Genomic DNA, 18,357 nt, shown 5'->3' on the forward strand with positions numbered 1-18,357 from the left:
TTGCTATATAGATTAAACAAAAAAACAAAAAAACACCTCATTCTTTTGTCAAGAGAGAAATTTCTATTATGCATTTACAAATGCAAGTGTGTTAATCATATTTTATTTGCAGTTGCAAATCGAGCTGGAAAACCTGACAGATTTGCTGTCGTTGCATAATTATGAGATGTGTGCAGCAGTATATATGCTGATATTTGAAAATTCAGCTGTTTAAATGTTATCTCAGGTTTTTATAGTGGATCTGACTGATGTGAGTAGTTAATCAAAGATGTGTTTAGGGAAGACTGTTACAATTGCCTAATAGCCAGCAGAGAGCACTTGGGATTCCTAGGATCCTATTCCTTAGGATTCCTAGGAAATCAATGAGGCAGTGCCTGTGCTGGCAGTAGTAAACAGCAGTGCTTGTCCAGAAAACCTACATAAAGCCTTATTGTTCTGCAGATTAATGCCTTTGAGAATGACAGTGCTGAGAATTAACTTGGCAAAACCATATCCAAGATAAAGCCCTTTCACTTCTTAAATGATCATAAATTTTCTTCATTTACCTTGATACTGATAAAATGGCTTTCAGGCAAGCAAGATTCATTCAAACAGAAACAGCTGACTTCAATACCGAGAAAACGGAGTTCATTCTCTCAGGTCTCCAAATGACCACATCCTTTCATTTGTCTCTTTTTTTCTTGGCAACTTCAAGCTAAAAGGTGGAAGGGGAATTTGTCTTGCCAACATATTTACCAATTGAAGTTAAGACCTCTTATCAAAGAAACTATTCCCTGAGCTGTTTCACATTATTTAAATGACCCAAAAGAATAGGAACTTTAGCTTAGGGGCTTGTAAAGGCTGGGCCAGCATGAAATGCCCCAGGGTGCAAATGTTTGTCCAGTTTCCCTTGTGGTATGAAAGGCTTGCCTTCTGCTCTGGTTTGTATTGGGATGGTGGCAGTTCTTGAAAATGCTCTGGCTCTGTTAGTATTCCTAACTAAATAAGTCAGTATTACAAAGTACGTTCAGTGAAAATACTTTGATGTTCATTCCTGGGTGGTTTCTTCCACTTCTGTGCTTAATTATAATTGGTTTGTAACTACTGCTTTCCTATTTCCATTTTATCTACCTGTCACTTTGCCTCAGTTTGTTTCTTCCTCCTACCCAGACCATGTGCTTCACTATACTACCTTAGAGTGCCACAGCTGCTCTTTTCCTCAAAAGATTGTCTTTATACTATTTCCTTCCTCTTGAGTATGGTTGCTATGGTGTTTCTCCGTGGAATGCCTGAATGAGTCTACCGAAACTGACTTATTTTCAGTTTTCTTTTATTCAGAGGCAGTTTTGTGTCAGAATTTTCACCTGCAATGCTGCTGTCACAGAGGAAGTTTTGAGATGAAGGAAACATTGTATTGTTGAAATGTTGCTATATAATATTAAACTGAGGAGCAGTTAGGCTGTCACTTTGGTCCAATCTTGTCTTTCAATATTATGTGTATGTACAGAAGCCTGCATTAAGGATATACCTTCATTTTGTTGGCGTTTGTTGTTGGTTTTGTTTTTTTTTTTAACTCTGGCCAAATGGTTTAAGATTTGGAAGATGTTTTCTCTTCTATTAGAAACAGCAAGTCTCTGAGCCATTATTTTCCTCATCTCATCATCTTAGTAAATTTTAGGTGTTGGTATGCTGGGCTCAGTAAGCAGCAAACAAACCACTTGAATTTTTCTGCTGGAAATAAGTTTTGAAATAGTGATTTTACAATTCTAAATAAAATCTATGTAAAAGGGAACCTTGTATCCTCCTTGAGAGGAAGTTGTTAACCTTAAGTCTGCTGCTGTTAATTTCTCAAGAGCCAGGCTAACAGGAGAGCGAAGCTGTTTAGTTCCTTGTTGCAGTGTGTGGGTGTTGTGCTGTTGGCCGGTTTCTCTGATGGGGGTGGCCACAGGAAAATGTATTGTGAGAATACTTGCTTAGGAAGACATGTTATTGAGGGAGAATTTCCAAGCATTTTCATGTACAGCTACTGCTGACCATCCACAGCCACATTTCCCTACAATTCTTGTTGTACTATAGGAGACCAGTCAACTTGCAACTGGGTGCAAAATTCTTAACCACTGGGAGGCCATGAATAAATCCAGCCAAGAGACCATATAAGAGCATCAGATGCATTTTGTAGTTAGGCAGCAAGGAATGTTGAGACAGCTGAGGTTGCATGCCTAGGGCTGGAGGGATGTGTCATCAATAATCCGCTTCCAAAAATAAAAATAACTTTGGTCGTTGAAGTAGCTTAAGACTCTGATGACTTAAACTTAACATTTTGCAGTCAAAATCTTGGAATCTAGTCATTTCTCCATTGTGGCTCATATATAATGTGTTTCCAACCTCTATGCCAGACTAAGCTGATGATGAAAAATTATTTTCTTAGGCTGATGCACAGAATTAATAGTCTCAAATCTAATATATGGTACCCTGTGAAGCACTACTGAAAAGCAGTGATTTCTTACGTGGTCTGTTTATACTGCTCTAAGGCTATATCCACAAGGGTCAAACGGAAGTTAAGGACTGATAGCTGCATGAGAAAAAGCCAAAAAGGACTCTGTGTGTGTTGGAGCTGCCTGTGCTTGCTTTTCCTCCTCTCTGTTGCTGAGATACTGTAATATGCAGCATTTTGACCGCTCAGGATATGCTTGTTTCTGTTCTTTTATTATGCTTCTAAGTAAGGTATGTATTAGCACAGTCATCACATAACAAGCATTCCCAAAACGAAGTCAGCTGAAAAGACTAGCTTAGCAACAGACTGATGTCACAGAGGTAGTATACTTACACAGGGAGGTAAGGATCTGTTTCATTACTGATCTAAGAACTATCTTTAGATAGCATTCTCGTTTCTAGGATCACTGGTGTATGTTAAAGAATGAAATGGGCCCCGTCCTGGAACAGGCCTTTAGTGACACTATGCTTTAGTATCCTACCCATTACATTTGTTCTGAAAGCTGGAAAATACTTGAAATCTTGTAAAATATTTCTCATGTCCACGGCCTTTTCTTGTTAGTAATGTTACTGAAGTATTATCTGATGCATTCCTGCGGTGTTTCAAAAGGCAATGAGTAGCTCTTACTACACTGAAGGCATTAAGACAGTCTAAGTCCAAATAACGTGTGAGTAACAATGAAAGCAGAGGCAAGGACATTTTAGATAGCAGCAGTTAATCTGCAATTGCTATGGCTTGTGTGCCCAAGCTCCTATTTTGGTGTGCTCACTTAATTTTTCAAACTCCGCTGTCATTTTTGGATATCCTTGTACATGAGAGAAATGATTCAGCACCATGGTAGCAAACAGCGTGAACTTAGGAACAGGATTACAGGCGCCAGTCCGGGGGCAAAGAGAAACCAGTAAATTGACTCAAATGGAAATCACTGTTTTCCTGACGTTCCTTTTGATATTAGATTAGATTAGAAAACTTCTTGTTGTGTGGACTAGAAGTAGCAGCACGTGGCTATCTTCCAGTTTTCTCCTCTAGTTTGTAGGCTGTATGAGTTCCCAGTTCCCTGGGACTGGTTAGCTCTGCTAGGAGCAAGATCAGTTGCTGAGGGCAGACAAAGCACACAGCCTGCTGGGGCAGCACATCCTTTGGGAATCCCTGTGCTATATCTTGTAAAAAATAATTACTACTGTAAATTCTAGAGCCAGTTCTCTTTAGTGTTTTCATCAATGATCTGGATGCAGAATTTGAATGCACACTAAGTTTGCAGATAATGCTACATTAACAGCTGTTGGCCCCTTGAGGCTGGAGAGGCCTTGACAGAGGCAGGGAGATCTTGAAAATGGGAGGGCTGGGCAATTGCCAACTACATGAAGTTCAACAAGAGCAAGTGCTGGATTCTGTACATGGGATGGATGGGGCAACCCTGGATATATATATATATATACAAATTGGGGGATGAGAGACTGGAGAGCAACCCGGCAGGAAGGGATCTGGGGATTCTGGTTGATAAGAAGTTGAACAAAAGTCAGCAGTGTGACCCAGAAGCCAAAAGGGCTGAAACAGGTGCATCACACCCAGCACTGCCAGCTGGGCGACCGAAAGGATTGTCCTGCTGTGCTCTGCGCTCTGTGGCCCCACCTCAAGCACGTGTGCAGCTCTGGGTGCCACAGCATGAGAAGGATATGAAACTGTTAGCGTCCAAAGGAGGGCTACAAAAAGGGTCTAGAAAGGAAACGTCTATGTGGAGAGGCTGCAATCCCTGTGTTTGCTCAGCGTAGAGCAGAGGAGCTGACGGGAGGCCTGATGGCGGCTGCAGCTCCTCACAGGGTGCGGAGGGGCAGCGCTCAGCTTTGCTGTTTGAGAGCGATAGGGCCCGAGGGAACGGCATGGAGCTGTGTGAGGGGAGGGCAGCTGGGGGTTAGGGAAAGGGTCTGCACCAGAGGGCAGTGGCTGCCCAGGGCTCAGACATAAGGTTTGAATTCTGACTGCTGCTTTGTGAACCAGAAGTTAAAGTCCATGGTCCTTGTGGTCCCTTCCAACTCAGGATACTCATATCCTAGTAGCTCTAGCAGATGTTCAAGTGCTTCTTTGAAGCATGTGATTAACAGCAGGATAGGAAATCAAAATGCCTCCTGGAAAATCCCAACAGTCTCCTTTACCATATGGTGGTTCGTTTCCTTTGTAAGTCAGTGCTGTCCTTGGATCAAGCCTGAAGTGCAGTTACAAATACTACAGGATGAGGCAAGTGAAGTCTTAACTTGAATATGGATGCCTCAGGAGGCAGACAGTATGTGGCTGCAGCATTCCTTTCAGCATTCTGGTCAACATCTCTGCTCACCTTTGCAAAACTTATTTAATCTTTATTTGTAAGTTCCTTGTTTTCACTATTTTAAGGTATCAGTGTGTGCAACCTCACAAAATACTGAACTACTCCTTTTGTTGTTTTGGTTTGGGTTTTTTTGCTGGTGTTTTTTTGACTAGTGAAAGTTGCAGATTTTTCTTTGGGAATTACAGTAAGTTACAGCCTTTGTCTAAAGTCGGCAAGTGAGTGGGTGTAGAATGAGGATGGCAAGCCTGGTCTTAGTATTTGCTAAAACAGAGCTGGCATCAGACAAGAGTAACTTAAGCCTTGACTTTGCATTGTATCTAACAGGTATATATATATTTTTTCCCTCTGTGAAATTCCTTCTCCTTAGTCATGAGCTAATCATCTCTAAAGCAACAGGTCTTACACAGTCAACACATCATCAGCCCACAAGAAGCATGTTAACTCTGAAATTGGAACACCAGCCAACAAAGCTTTATAAGCATCAGCTAATAAGAACACTTGATAACAATTTACTTTTTACGGCAAACAGCCAACTAAATGTGCTCCTTCTTGTTTTCTGGGTGCTTTAAAATACCATTCTAGGACTTTGGCCAAGCATCGAACAAATTTCATTTTCTTCCTTATTTGTACATGCAGTTCGTCAAATAGACACGCGCTGATTTAACATGAGAAGCCACAAAGGCATGTGCTTTGGTTTAGCAGAAGCCATTACACGTGTCTGAAAGACTGGAGTTGTCAATCTCTTCACACTAATACCTTAACAACACTTGTTTATTTTTGCATTTCATGTACAAACACTGTGGAATCGTGGTGCCTGGCAATACTTCTATTGATAACAAGTGCAAAAAAGCATAGAAAGAGCACAAGAATATGGCTTAATTATTGCATCTTGCCAGCTGGGATAAAAAACAAGGGACATACAGAAGAAAAAGCAATACAGAGAATTCTTTATCATAGAGAACAGGTAAGAAGGGACAATCATATACAGGCATCACAGCCCACGTTGTACTTTCAACATTTTTTTTTTTCCTATTGCCTATATATATAAAGGACTTTGAACTTGTGAATGTAAAACTGGCAACACATTCAGTTCTGCTGAGTTCAGTCCCCCCACATTCTATCAGCTACACTTCAGTCCTCACTCATACAGTGATCAAACCACAGTCTTAATTTTTTCTCTCCAGTTTTACAACCCTTAACAAAGATTGACTGCATTTTATATATGTTCTATTACATTTCTCTGCTTTGTCCTTCACCTTGGTGCAACACTGTCATATGATGCTCTCCAGACTTTCCATTCTCACCTTCTCCTAAGTTGGGTTCACTGAAAATTACCAGAAAATCAAAACAGAGCTATTTCTCATTCACGTTATGAAGAAATAATACATATATATATTTATTTTTTTTTTCCTACAGGCTACAGCACATTCTCTGAGAGCCTTTATTTTTCCTGCAGCAGAATCTGTACTGATGCAGGGAACACCTGGGAAAGCAGTCGAGCACTATTTTTATTCGTGAGGTTTCTCAAAAAAGGGAATACATATCTAGAAATTGGCTAGAAGCCTTGCTGTGAAGCTCCCTGAGAGATCCAAGGAAAGTCATGTATTCAGACTCCCTTCCTTCATTTAAAACATCTCAAATGTTTTCCCTTTAGATCACAGGACAGGATCTATTTTTGGAGATATTTCAGAACAATTCTGGGACACACTGACTGCCAAGAGAAGAATTACCGTCACTCTGACCGATACAACACTGCTCTTAGGACAGCTTTACATAGAGAACAGATACCAGCTGGAATCAGGGAAAGGACAGAAAGGGAGAGGAATGAGCCAAAATACCAGGCGAAGGAACTTAGTCAAAATGCATTTGTTAAATGACTCTTTTGACCTTAGATCAAAATTTGTGTTTATTCTTTTCATTTCACATAAAAAGGTGTAACTTTGCAACAGAATCCCAAAACGCTCATACAGGATATTGTGGATGCTAAATTTATATCAATTCAAGGATTACATACGAGGCAGGCTCATTACATAGATCATCAAGGGCTACTAAAGAGCACATCTGGCTCAGGGTATCTTACCTCCCCATGAACCAAAAATAGAAGAGCTTGGGAAAGGGTTCAGGGAGGATATCATACACTTCCTCAGTTCTTCACTAAATATCCGCATATGAGCATCGGTTCTGGCCTTCCCCTGAACACAGGCTAAAAACATCCCCTGCTCTCTCCCCTCCAAAGAGAAGAGTATAGAGAAAGGAATTTTAAAAACAGAAACAAAATGAACAAATGAACTGATAATTCCAATTTTCAGAGGGGGGGGGAAAAAAAAAGAGGCATGGGGTGATGGTAAGAACAGAAAATAAAAGAAAAATCAACAACAACAACAATAAAAAGAAAAAGTCCTTCCAAGAGACCTAGTGGGGAGACCTCACAAATGTCTATTGTTTATTGAAGGCATTCAAGGAAGTAGTAAATACATCCCAGTGGTGCTCCCCTTTAATACAGGAAGAAGCAGAAGAACACAAGCTGCAAGGCTGTCCCCTCCCCTCTTTGAGGGACAATTTTGACTTGCCAAAAAAATCAGGTTGAGACTTTGACAATCTCTTTTAATTTCAGCTTCATGGTTTTCACCCTCTTAGGAGGCAGCAAAGTCTGAATATCAAACAGAACTCCAGCCTGAGCAGTCCTAAAAAGCTTGCTCTGCTGTTATGTATAGCCAACTGCAGGTCTCACATTTCCTTCTATCCTTGCAACAGGCATGTTTTTCACCATTACTGTAAACAAGTAGACAGGCTCCGTGGCTCGCACTAACTCGATGCAACTGCCTCCTTGGAGCAGGTAGAATCAAAGAACTGCTCAGGTTGGAAAAGATCTTAAAGATCATCGAATCCAACTACAACCTAACCATACTATCCTAATCTAACAACCTCCACTAAATCATGCCCCTGAGCACCACATCTAGGTGGTTTTTAAACACATCCAGGGATGGTGACTCAACCACCACCCTGGGGAGCCTATTCCAGTGCTTAACAACCCTTTCTGTAAAGAAGTGTTTCCTGATATCCAACCTAAACTTGAGGCCATTTCCCCTCATCCTGTCACCAGTAAGAAGAGACCAACTCCACTGTAGAACACACACAGCCAAAGGATGTCCAAAACTACTCCCTGCTATCCACAGTCAGACCCTGCAGCTCTTCAAAGATAGTGCACTGAGGGACGTGGTTAGTGGGCATGGTGGTGATGGGCTGATGGTTGGACTAGATGATCTTAGAAGTCTCTTCCAATCTTAATGATTCTATGATTTTCTGGTTCTGGGGGAGACTGGAGCTTCTACAGTGAGCCACCACAGCTGTCCCTGTAACATTCAGTAGATTTAAGAAGCAGCACCAAATAATCCTGACTGATTCATTAAGCAGAAGACTTAGAAGAAAATTGAAGGAGCATCAAAAAAAAGTTGTAAGAAAGGGTTAATTAATTCTTCTTCTACATGCTTCTCCGGGAAAATATGCGGTACTGAGAACCAAACAAGCTGCTGGCATACTTTTTTGGAGGAGGCAGCGTTTGCACTTTCTCTGCAGCCCACAGACGCGCGGTTTGAAAGCAAAACTGGTCACGAGGTGGCGCTGCTTCTCGGGGCCGCGCTCGGCTACACCGCCATCCTCCCATCACCAGCCCTGCTACCTCTAACTCGAGGGGAGGCCTGATGGCGGCTGTAGCTCCTCGCAGGGAGCGGAGGGGCAACGCTGGGCTCTGCTCTGTGTGACAGCGACAGGGCCCGAGGGAGCGGCATGGAGCTGCGTCAGGGGAGGGCAGCTGGGGGTGAGGGACAGGTGCTGCATGGCGGGCATGGAACGGGCTGCACAGGGCCCTGAGTGCCGGAGTTCAAGGAGTGTTTGGACAAATCCAGTACAGAGCAGTATATTTGCAACTGGTTCAACTTAACCGATGGCAGGATTTTAGATTAAGATCTGAAATAACTACCTTCATAATCAAATTTCAACACACAGTTCAGTTGTTCAGGATTGTCCCGGATTACTTTAATAACTCCGGTATTGTCTTAGTGTCTCTACCTCTTTTCTGCCCGCTTGCACTTTGCATATAATTACCGTGAAACTATGAGCCATACCTGGTGAGCAAAGGGCTTTTTTTCCACAAGCGTGTTCTTGATTCAACAAAGTTGAGTACCACTGCATCTTCATGCTAGTTTTGGAAAAGGGATGTTAGAATTCGCCACAGAAGTAGTCTTAGTAATTAATTTGGTAACTTCTCAGACCTCATGACCTTAGCTCTTCTGAGAAGGAGTAAAAATTTGGGCCTTCCAGCAATTAATGTCTCTGCCTCCAAATCTGGAACCATAGCTTCCAGAGGATGCATTACAGAATCACAGAACTGTTAGAGTTGGAAGGGACCCTTTAAGGCCACCTAGTGCAACTGCCCTGCAGTGAATAGGGACACCTACAGCTACATCAGGTTGCTCAGAGCCCCTCCAGCCTGACCTTGAACGCTTCCAGGGATGGGGCATCCACCACCTCTCTGGGCAACCTGTTCCAGTGCCTCACCAACCTTATTATTAAAAACTTCTTTCTTATATCCAATCTATATCTCCCCTCTTTTAGTTAGAAACCATTCCCCCTTGTCCTCTCACAATAGACCCTGGCAAAGAGCATGTCACCTTCTTTCTCATAGCCCCGTTTAGGTATGAACTTCATTCAACATGTACAGTGCCCAAACTTAACCCATCGACATTAGGTGCAATTGGAAACTGCAGAGAAACCTGTTCACCTTATTTTTTTTCCCCCCTTTTCATTTTTACTTACCATTTTACTCAGGCACTGGCTGTATACCGGTGAAGCTGACAGCAGTAGGAAAAGGGATAAAGGAGAGGCAAGCTGACAGCACAGCTCTCCAAACTGACAATATTTCACAGTTTTTTATGTCTTTAAACAACGATATTACAGAGTCCGAGCGACTGCATGGACCTCAAGCCCGCAGAATGTGCCTAAGCACCCTGCTTAGGAAGGTTTCTAAACCAGAAGAGCACCTGAACCAGAGAAGCAGCTGACTCAAGGGCTAGAGGTGTATTTTGAAGCCCTCAGGGTGAGCCGGCACACCAGCACGCAGGCACGACGGACCCCCGCCGCCACCTCCTGCCCCGGCCGCCCCCGCCCTGGAACGGCGGCGCCCCGCCCCGGCTGCACCACCGCGCCGCTCCCGGGGGGGGAACGGGAGGCTGCGGAGCCGCCCCGAGGCGGCCGTCCCAGTGTCTGCGATCGCTCCGGCAACCCTGCTGCTCCGCACTCTCCCCTGGCGGCCCCACAGCCCCTCCCCTGGCCGCCCGGCCCCGGTCCCGGACCGCCGCCCTCTTCCACCCACAGCCGGGAGGGCGGTGGTTTCACCAGGAAGCGCCTGAGCTGCTGCCGCTTCCTCCACTCGCCGTCGCACCGAGGCTCCGCGGCAGCCGCTGAGGTGAGGCTGGGGGGCGGCCGCTGGGGCAGCCGCGGTGTGAGGCGGCGGAAGCGTCGCAACTGCTGCTGTCTGCGGAACAGCCTGCACCGTTTCTCTAACGTCGCAAAATGGGGGGGTTGTTTGCTTTTTTTTAAATAATAGACGGCAAGGCAAAGACCCGCTGTTATATAGAACAGTAATCCTTGCTGCTGTCAGGTGCCACGCGTTGGCACTTCAGACTTTGCTCAGGTGAACCGAGCTCGAGTTCTCTTTCCCCTGCTCTCGAATATTACACATATCCATAGAGTTATTTCGTGAGCTCAGCAACAGCTTTCTGAACCTCACTTTTCTCGTTTAGGGTTGAGACCGGAGTTCCATTCTTGTAGACAGATCTAAGAAGGGAATCCAGACAAAAGCTGTTCCTTCTCAGAGTGAAAGGTACGTGCAACTTTATATGTTGGTGACTTTTTTCTTTGTTTTGGTCTGTCCCGTCCTATTTCCTGCTTCTCTTTTGCCCTTCTTCATTAAGGAAATATGTTCTGATGAGAGGAAGCAGAAAGGTGGTAGAGGTGCTTTCTGACTCTGAAAGCCTAAAACTTAGTACGTTCTTCTCAAGTCCTAACTCTGGCCTTATTCTATTTACTTTTCTCTCAGTATCCCAAAATCAACATGTCTAGCAAAAAAGCAAAGACGAAGACCACCAAGAAGCGCCCTCAGCGCGCCACGTCCAATGTCTTTGCCATGTTTGATCAGTCCCAGATTCAGGAATTCAAGGAAGCCTTCAACATGATTGATCAGAACAGGGATGGCTTCATTGACAAGGAGGACCTGCACGACATGCTTGCCTCCCTCGGTAATGTCTCTCTTCTGTTTACAGCTGCCAAATGTACTTGTGCTATTGTAATTAAAACGCTGAGTTTGGGATAGCTTATGAGAGGTGTCCCACTTTGTATTACAATATTCAGGTGACTTTTATCTATTCTTTTATTTTAGTTTGAAAGCTAAAGCAGGAATTGTTTTGTTTGTAGGAAAGAACCCAACGGATGAATACCTGGATGCCATGATGAACGAGGCTCCAGGCCCCATCAACTTCACAATGTTCCTCACAATGTTTGGTGAGAAGCTCAACGGCACTGATCCAGAAGATGTCATCAGGAATGCTTTTGCTTGCTTTGATGAAGAAGCAACAGGTATGTGGGTGAAATTCAACTGCTTTGGGGGTATTTGTATTGATCGTGTGGGACGTTTCTGTGACATTTAAAAGGAGTAGATGTGAAACCTATAATGCCACTGAGTTTGTCCTTCCCCTGTGGTAGGCTTGAGATATATATGAATATGTGATGTATTCAGTATTTGAAGATAGGTGATCCAGAGTATGCAAACCTTTTCTTGTGACTCTTCATCTTGCCTAGCGTGTCTTAGGCTATGATAACAAATAGCCTATGTCATGCCCTCACACTCAGCTCAGTTGTTTTAAGGTAGCAGGAAGGACTGTAGTGATTTACAGATATAATCAGGGTGGGGTCTAGAAGACAGAAATGGCATTGAATAGACTGGCATAATGAGGGAAGAGGAAGAATGAAATGCAGAGTTCACTTCTACTGTATCAAGCTTTCAAGGTTGTGTCTGTAATCATGAAGTTAGAGTTTATGCTTTTATTTATTTATTAATACAGGAAAACAGTCTGGAGAACTGTGTAGCAGGCAGAGATTAATCCTAAGGTTATTCTACAGAAACGCAGTATCAGGGCTTTGACACGTTGTGAACCTGCCATACCAGTGTACACAGAAATCACATAGCCTCTGCACTGTAGATAGCACTGCACCTATTACTTTTCTCACAGTGGTCTACCACGGTGCTGCCATCTAATTTGTGGATGTGCGCTCTGAACCTTTCAAAGGATATTAGTCCATTTCAAGCAGCTATTTTCTGTCTGTGTATTTTTAGCACCTTTTGCCTTTTCAAAGTGCTTTCCCTTCCTGTTGGGATGTAGGTAAACAGGCTTTCTGTTGGTAAAGGCTTTTCAAATGTTAATTGACTTCCTCCCTCTCCAGGGAAATCTCTTTACCATCTCCTGGAGAAGGAAGTTTTTTTAGTCGGTTATTTTCTCTCCACAGGTAGTCTGACTCACTGTGCTGCAAGGCTTTTTTGTGTGCACCAGAACATGAGCCTGTGAATTAGGATATAAAGACAGTGACAGTGCTACCAGTTCTTTTGAACAGTCACTTTCTGTGTCTACATAGATAGTACGGCCCCCATGTTCTGATAAGATTGAATTTTGTCATCTTTAAACTCAATGATGAACCTCTTAGTCTAGTCCTAGCATAATGTGAAGGTAATGATTCCACAGTATTTTTTCTGCCTTATGCCATGCTCACACTTTCACCGGGAAACATGTTAAATATCTATGCTGTCCTATTTATTAACAGTAATCAAGATGCAGTCTTCAAAATAACATGCATTCTACATTACATTTTATTTTTGCTCCTTATTCATTTTATCCTCAGGTTTAGCTCTTCCAGCTATGTTGAACCCTTATGCTTTTATTTTCTTTTTATTTCTCCTTCTTTCAATTTTAATCATCTCCATGTGTCTGTGTTATGTACCTGATTTCCTATTCTACATCAGTGCAGTTCTTCTGAGGCAGAATGATACAAATCAGACCCACTTGGTGAAGATAAAGGAGCTGGACTTGGTTTTATTTACTTTTCCTATATTTTCAATGTTGCTGTTGATATTACTTCAGCATTACTGTCCCATAAAACAGTAGTACCATGAAATTAGCATAAAGGCTTATATCTGTCTTCATTTAGTATAACTTTTTTTCTGCTCTTTGATCCCGCTCTGTCATCTGTTTTGTGCTGTCTGCCAAACGTTAAATCTTGCATTTTGCTTCACTAATTAGATTACTCCCTGTCTATACTGAAACTGTGCGAGAGCTTGTTTTAGGGGGAGTGGGAATACTATTTACTTTATGATTCTGTGCTGCTAAAACTTTTAGTGTATGCTCTTCTGGTAACCCAGTGCGGTGTTTCAACATCTAACCTACTCAGACAAAAGCAATTAAGTCCTTGAGGATAAACTTGCTGCACCAAAGGCCTTGCATTCTTTGTATACTAATCCTTATGTCATCTCTCATCACTGTTTGGTCTCTGTGGTGCTGTTGAAGTACAAAGACTTAATGCCTTTAGCTTTTTTGTTGTTTGCTTTTTTTCCCCTTTCTTTACTCACACCTGCAAAGAGACAACTGCAAAATCTGACCCACTAATTGAACATTCTCCTCCTGGTTTTAAAGGAGAACATTGTTGTCAGCCTTCTTCATTTGGATTCATTAATCAAGGGCTGGTCTACCTATGCTAGTATGATGCTGTTTTAACATATTTAACATGTGTTGTAATGTGTTTGTGTTGTTTTTTTCCTGTGCTGCTTCCCCACGGCACGGACCAGCCTCATGGCAATTTATCATGCTCACTGACTGCCTTTTGATTCCCTGACTCCCTATTTGGTTTGCTCTCTAAAGAACTTTGTTTGCTTAAGTTTTACGACTCTGTTTCCAAAGCAGAATTTATTTTTATCACATCCCAACTGATTCTAAATAAGTCCTTGTTGGTGTCTACTAATGATTTCCAACAGTACTGCCTAGTTTACTTTTTCTTGGTATATTCCTCTATCTCTGTTCTTTTACTGATTTGACAAGGCATGGGAGGTCTCATTTCTGCTCCTACCTCTCCACGGTACACATTCTTCCTCTTTCCTAGGTTAATTTACTCAATCCTGCCTTAAAGTCTGTTCTGTTATAAACTCCTTCCTTGGACGCTTGCCTGCAGCTCGCTGATCCACACATGTCAGCTCCAGTGACATCATCATAGAATGGCCTGGGTTGAAAAGGACCATAATGCTCATGCAGCACTGAAGAGCCAACCAGTGGTTGTTTGGTCCCCACGGGAAACTAGTTAATAAAGGATGCACAAATCTATCTAAGTCCATCAAGAAAAAATATTATTCAGTTAAAAGAATTGGGCTGTCTTAATGTTCACCACACTGCTTTCGAAGACCTGCTGGAGACAACTTCCATTTTGTGTTTCTCTTTACATTGCATTCTAGGGTTCATTCAAGAAGACTACCTGCGGGAGCTGCTGACCACAATGGGAGACAGGTTCACAGATGAAGAGGTAGATGAGCTCTACAGAGAGGCACCAATTGACAAAAAGGGCAATTTCAACTACATTGAATTTACACGCATCCTTAAACATGGAGCAAAAGACAAGGATGACTGAGCAAATCCCTGAACACCTGTAGCTTTTATTTTCCCCCCCTTTTTTTTTTCCTTTCTTTCCCTTCAGATTCTTTCTTTTTTCTTGTTGGGACCCTTTGCATACATTTTTGGCATTTCTGCTTTTGCCTCTGAAGACTCTGGGGCTGCTCAGGCACGCCTGCGCTTTTGCATTAAGACTGAAAATGTGTAGGGAGAGAGGATGGCTTAGAGTGACAGAGGTTTAGGAACAAAGATTTGGGGTGGGGAGGCACTTAAAAGTGTCAGTGTTACTCATTCTAACTAGATTTTTGCAACTTACGGTAACTTTTTCAATAAAACACCGCTTTATTAAATGCGTCATTAAACAGTTTCATACTAGAGGTGGGCTGCTTATCTAATCATTTCTGTAAATACTTTTGCAGCTGTATGCAGTCATGGTATTATCTATTTTTGCCTTAATGAAGCATAAGTCACTTATGCATACTGAATTTGTACGTCAGTGACTGAGCGCTTCCCAGTGACTGAGTACTTCATTTCCTACTGTGAGCATATACAATGAAGAAATTCACATCCTTCACATGTTAGCACATTAGAAATTAATGAGTTTTGTCCTACACTTGCACGCTAAGATTTTAAAATCCTATGGGTGTAATGGAGGTGGTATTTCACTCTCATCGTAACTGCTTTATTTCTGGATGCTGAGTACAACATTAATACTGCTTTTTTAAACTTACATGGTAAATCCTAGTGCTTTCTGTAAAATAAAAAAGGCTGTGTATGAGCAGAGTGTTTGAGTGATGCCTCTTATCACACCCACAGCACCGACAGTATAGAATCCATTTTATTTAATTGCAACCATTTTTTTTTTCCTTCTTCCTTCTATCTTTTCTCAAACAGGGGCGGAGGAAGAAGGAACGTGTGCTGCTTCTGTGCTTTTCTACGTTATTCTTGCGTTCCAAATGAAACAATATATATTTTTATGGCTTCTTCTGACTATAGTACTTTGTGTGTGTGAAGAAAAGGCATTATTTTCTGTTCCATTTCTCATACCCTATAGGTCATAGCAGACTTAGCACAACACTCTGAAGCAGCTTTGCCATAATCTAAGAATTGTGGTTCTGGATTTTTTTGATCTTGAGAGGAGTCGTGACTGAAGAGATCACATGACAGTGCATCTGTTACTTCTAGGAGTTCAGTTGTTATCCCTTTGGAATTTAGGTTACAAACTCAAGAAATATCATTTGGCTGGGAGCGTTTTGCTGTTTCTTTGTAGGCTGCTTTTGTAAAGTGAATTTCATTAGAGGGCAATGACTGGGTTGGAAATACACTGTACTTCCACAAATAACCTGCCAGAATCATCTTCATCTTTTAGCTTATCCTGGTGAAATTATGAATGTAAAAGACAGGATGGAAACGATGTTCCCTTGGCATGTTTGATTCATTATGGCTTATTAAAGATATTTACTAGTCTTGTTCCTTGTACAATTCCAGCACAATTAAGGAAAAGTCTCTTGGTGTTATAAAGCCATGTGAAAACGTGTATGCTTATGCATGTATTTTTATTAGAATAAATGCATCTTGAACTAGTCAAAACTTTACTAGTAGGAATGCAGCTGCAATATGGGGTTTGTCCAAAGACACGTGCTGCCCTCATGTGGCTTGAGGTGCCTGGAGTTCAGACTTAGTAGTTTTCCAACCTATTTTCCCCAAGAGCACTGGAAGGTCTGTGTAGCTCCAGGACTTCTGTCAGCAGTGTTACAACAAGTGCATTGCCTCTCGCGATACTTGTTCACTTGATCAGTTTTAAGTGGGATTAGTTAACCTTCGAGTGGTTATTAAAATGATAGCTCTTTCTTTACTGGTGCTTTTGGTCATTTAAAATGGTGGTGGCTGTAGATCCACAGCACGAGGAGGACATTATAGAAACAACCGCTTGGCTGTTAAAAAGTGCACTGGTAGAATGACTGTGTCCTTGGCACAGCTCTTGGTGTAAAAGGGCATGTAAAATACTACAAGAGAGGACTTTGTGGGTTTTTGTGGGGTTTTTGGGTTTTTTGTTGTTTTTTTTTTCCAGAAAATGACTTAGTAACTTTGTAAATGAGTGGGTTTATTTTGACGTAAAACATCATTCATTATCATACCAGTATCTTCTTCTAATCTATGAACTATGAATAATGTGTTCAGCATTATGAAATGCCCTGGCTTTGGTTCTGTCTAGAAGAAACTGTTCTATGGATGTGTATTGATTTGCATGGAGATAGGAAACCTGGGATTCATCATTCTCTGCAGGTATGAGAAAGGTGTGCTCCTTTTGCTGCATATTTTTTAATGGACCTTGCAACCCCTTTGAGAAGATGCTTCAGAGCTTCTTCTCCCTTCGTCCTAACTTCACAAGTAACGGGAACTACTGGACAACACAGGGTTGCTGCCTTTCTACCGAAAATGTTTTCATTTGGAATGAACAGAGATAGCAAACTAGAGAAAGAACTTTTGTAAATGATGAGCGCAACCAACGTGCCGGGCGTGCAGCTGCCCCCGGCTGCGAACAGCTCCATCCCCCGCGCTCCTCAGAAGGAAGCGAGCTGGGAACTTGCGGCCAATATCCAAATCCATCAGTAGGTGGCATTGCAGCCCCTAACACTGGCTCAGCTAAAGGCCGAGCTGCCCGTGGGACAATTTCTTTTAATTGGTTTGGGTTTCGTTTGTTTGTTTTTCTGTCCTAAACAGCTTTTACATTCAAAAGAAAACATGGTCAGTTCCCGCAGAAGCTCTGCTCCTAGCACGAGAAGGACTGACGCTGCTGGGGTCCCATATTCCACTTGGTCCTGCAACAATGAACCACAAATCACCAGTGCTATTGTTTATAGCCTTTACAAGAATCTTTCTTTTTAGGCTCTTAAGGGAGCATATGAACAGGAGGAGGAATGGCTGCTTGCAAGGGTGGATAGTGATAAGACAAGGGGGAATGGTTTTAAACAGACAGGGAAGGTTTAGGTTAGATATTAGGAGGAAGTTTTTCACACAGAGTGGTGACACACTGGAACAGGTTGCCCAAGGAGGTTGTGGATGCCCCATCCCTGGAGGCATTCAAGGCCAGGCTGGATGTGGCTCTGAGCAGCCTGGTCCGGAGGTTGGCGACCCTGCACATAGCAGGGGTTTGAAACTGGATGATCGTTGTGGTCCTTTTTAACCCAAGCCATTCTGTGAAGTTTTATGGCATTTAACTCTCTGATCAAACAAGTCCCAGAGCTGGCAAAATGAACTTTGGTGGGTAATTCAGACACCTGGGATTTCTCTCGCAAAGAAATTCTAAACCCCCTGTCTCATCTCTGATGCAGAAGGAGCCTTCAAGTCTGTGTCTGCTGGAACTAGTCACTCTGGTTTTGTAGAATACCTGTAGTTTTCGATTGTGGCAAACTCATTCTCAGTAAGAGCCACAGAATCTCCCAGTGTCCTTACCAGAGGACACAGAGGTGTTTATGCCTTTCTCCATTTGTCTATTTTATTTTTTTAAATTCAGTTGTTTCTAGTTAGGTCGCTTGAGCGGAGAGCTGGAACAATGCGGCCTTGCACTGTCCCAGCTAGAAGAAACAATTAAAAGTAAGCCTACAACATTCACACTGAGTAGAAAACCACTGAACCATTGAATAAGGGAGGGTTGAACCATCGCAAGCTGCCTTTCATATTGTGCTGGTTTTTGTGTTTTTTTTTCTGGCAACGAAGGAGCTTAGGCAACTATTTCAGCTGAAAGGATTATGGAGATCAATTGTACCTGAAGACAGACTCTTTCTGCTCTCCAAGGTGAAGCTCCCAAAAGCTGTGATTCACAAGTGGGGTTGGTACGCTTGTTTCCTGTGGTTGCG

At 42.6% G+C, this 18,357-nt stretch overlaps 1 protein-coding gene and 1 long non-coding RNA gene across 3 annotated transcripts; one reads left to right on the forward strand and one right to left on the reverse strand.

Annotated features, from left to right (window-relative positions):
• Window positions 1-11: 11 nt before the first annotated feature.
• Window positions 12-9,943, reverse strand: LOC125690949 (uncharacterized). The gene is made up of 3 exons (XR_007375848.1): window positions 9,612-9,943; window positions 8,921-8,994; window positions 12-8,149 (listed from the first exon to the last, which is right to left on the reverse strand). It is a non-coding gene; the product is annotated as an uncharacterized LOC125690949 (long non-coding RNA).
• Window positions 9,944-10,119: 176 nt separating this feature from the next.
• On the forward strand, window positions 10,120-15,275 carry LOC125690947 (myosin regulatory light chain 2, smooth muscle minor isoform-like). Of its 2 annotated transcripts, none has more exons than XM_048939762.1 (5): window positions 10,120-10,260; window positions 10,598-10,677; window positions 10,894-11,092; window positions 11,268-11,429; window positions 14,344-15,275. In XM_048939762.1, the coding sequence occupies exons 3-5, from the start codon at window positions 10,909-10,911 to the stop codon at window positions 14,514-14,516; spliced, it is 519 nt and encodes a 172-aa protein (XP_048795719.1). In that variant the 5' UTR covers window positions 10,120-10,260; window positions 10,598-10,677; window positions 10,894-10,908; the 3' UTR covers window positions 14,517-15,275. The 2 variants fall into 2 exon arrangements, with proteins under 2 accessions (XP_048795719.1, XP_048795720.1); XM_048939763.1 differs by lacking the exon at window positions 10,120-10,260 and adding an exon at window positions 10,468-10,488.
• The last annotated feature ends 3,082 nt before the right edge of the window (window positions 15,276-18,357 follow it).

This window comes from Lagopus muta, chromosome 3 (genome assembly GCF_023343835.1).
Source record: "Lagopus muta isolate bLagMut1 chromosome 3, bLagMut1 primary, whole genome shotgun sequence".
In the NCBI taxonomy this organism is placed as follows: domain Eukaryota; kingdom Metazoa; phylum Chordata; class Aves; order Galliformes; family Phasianidae; genus Lagopus; species Lagopus muta.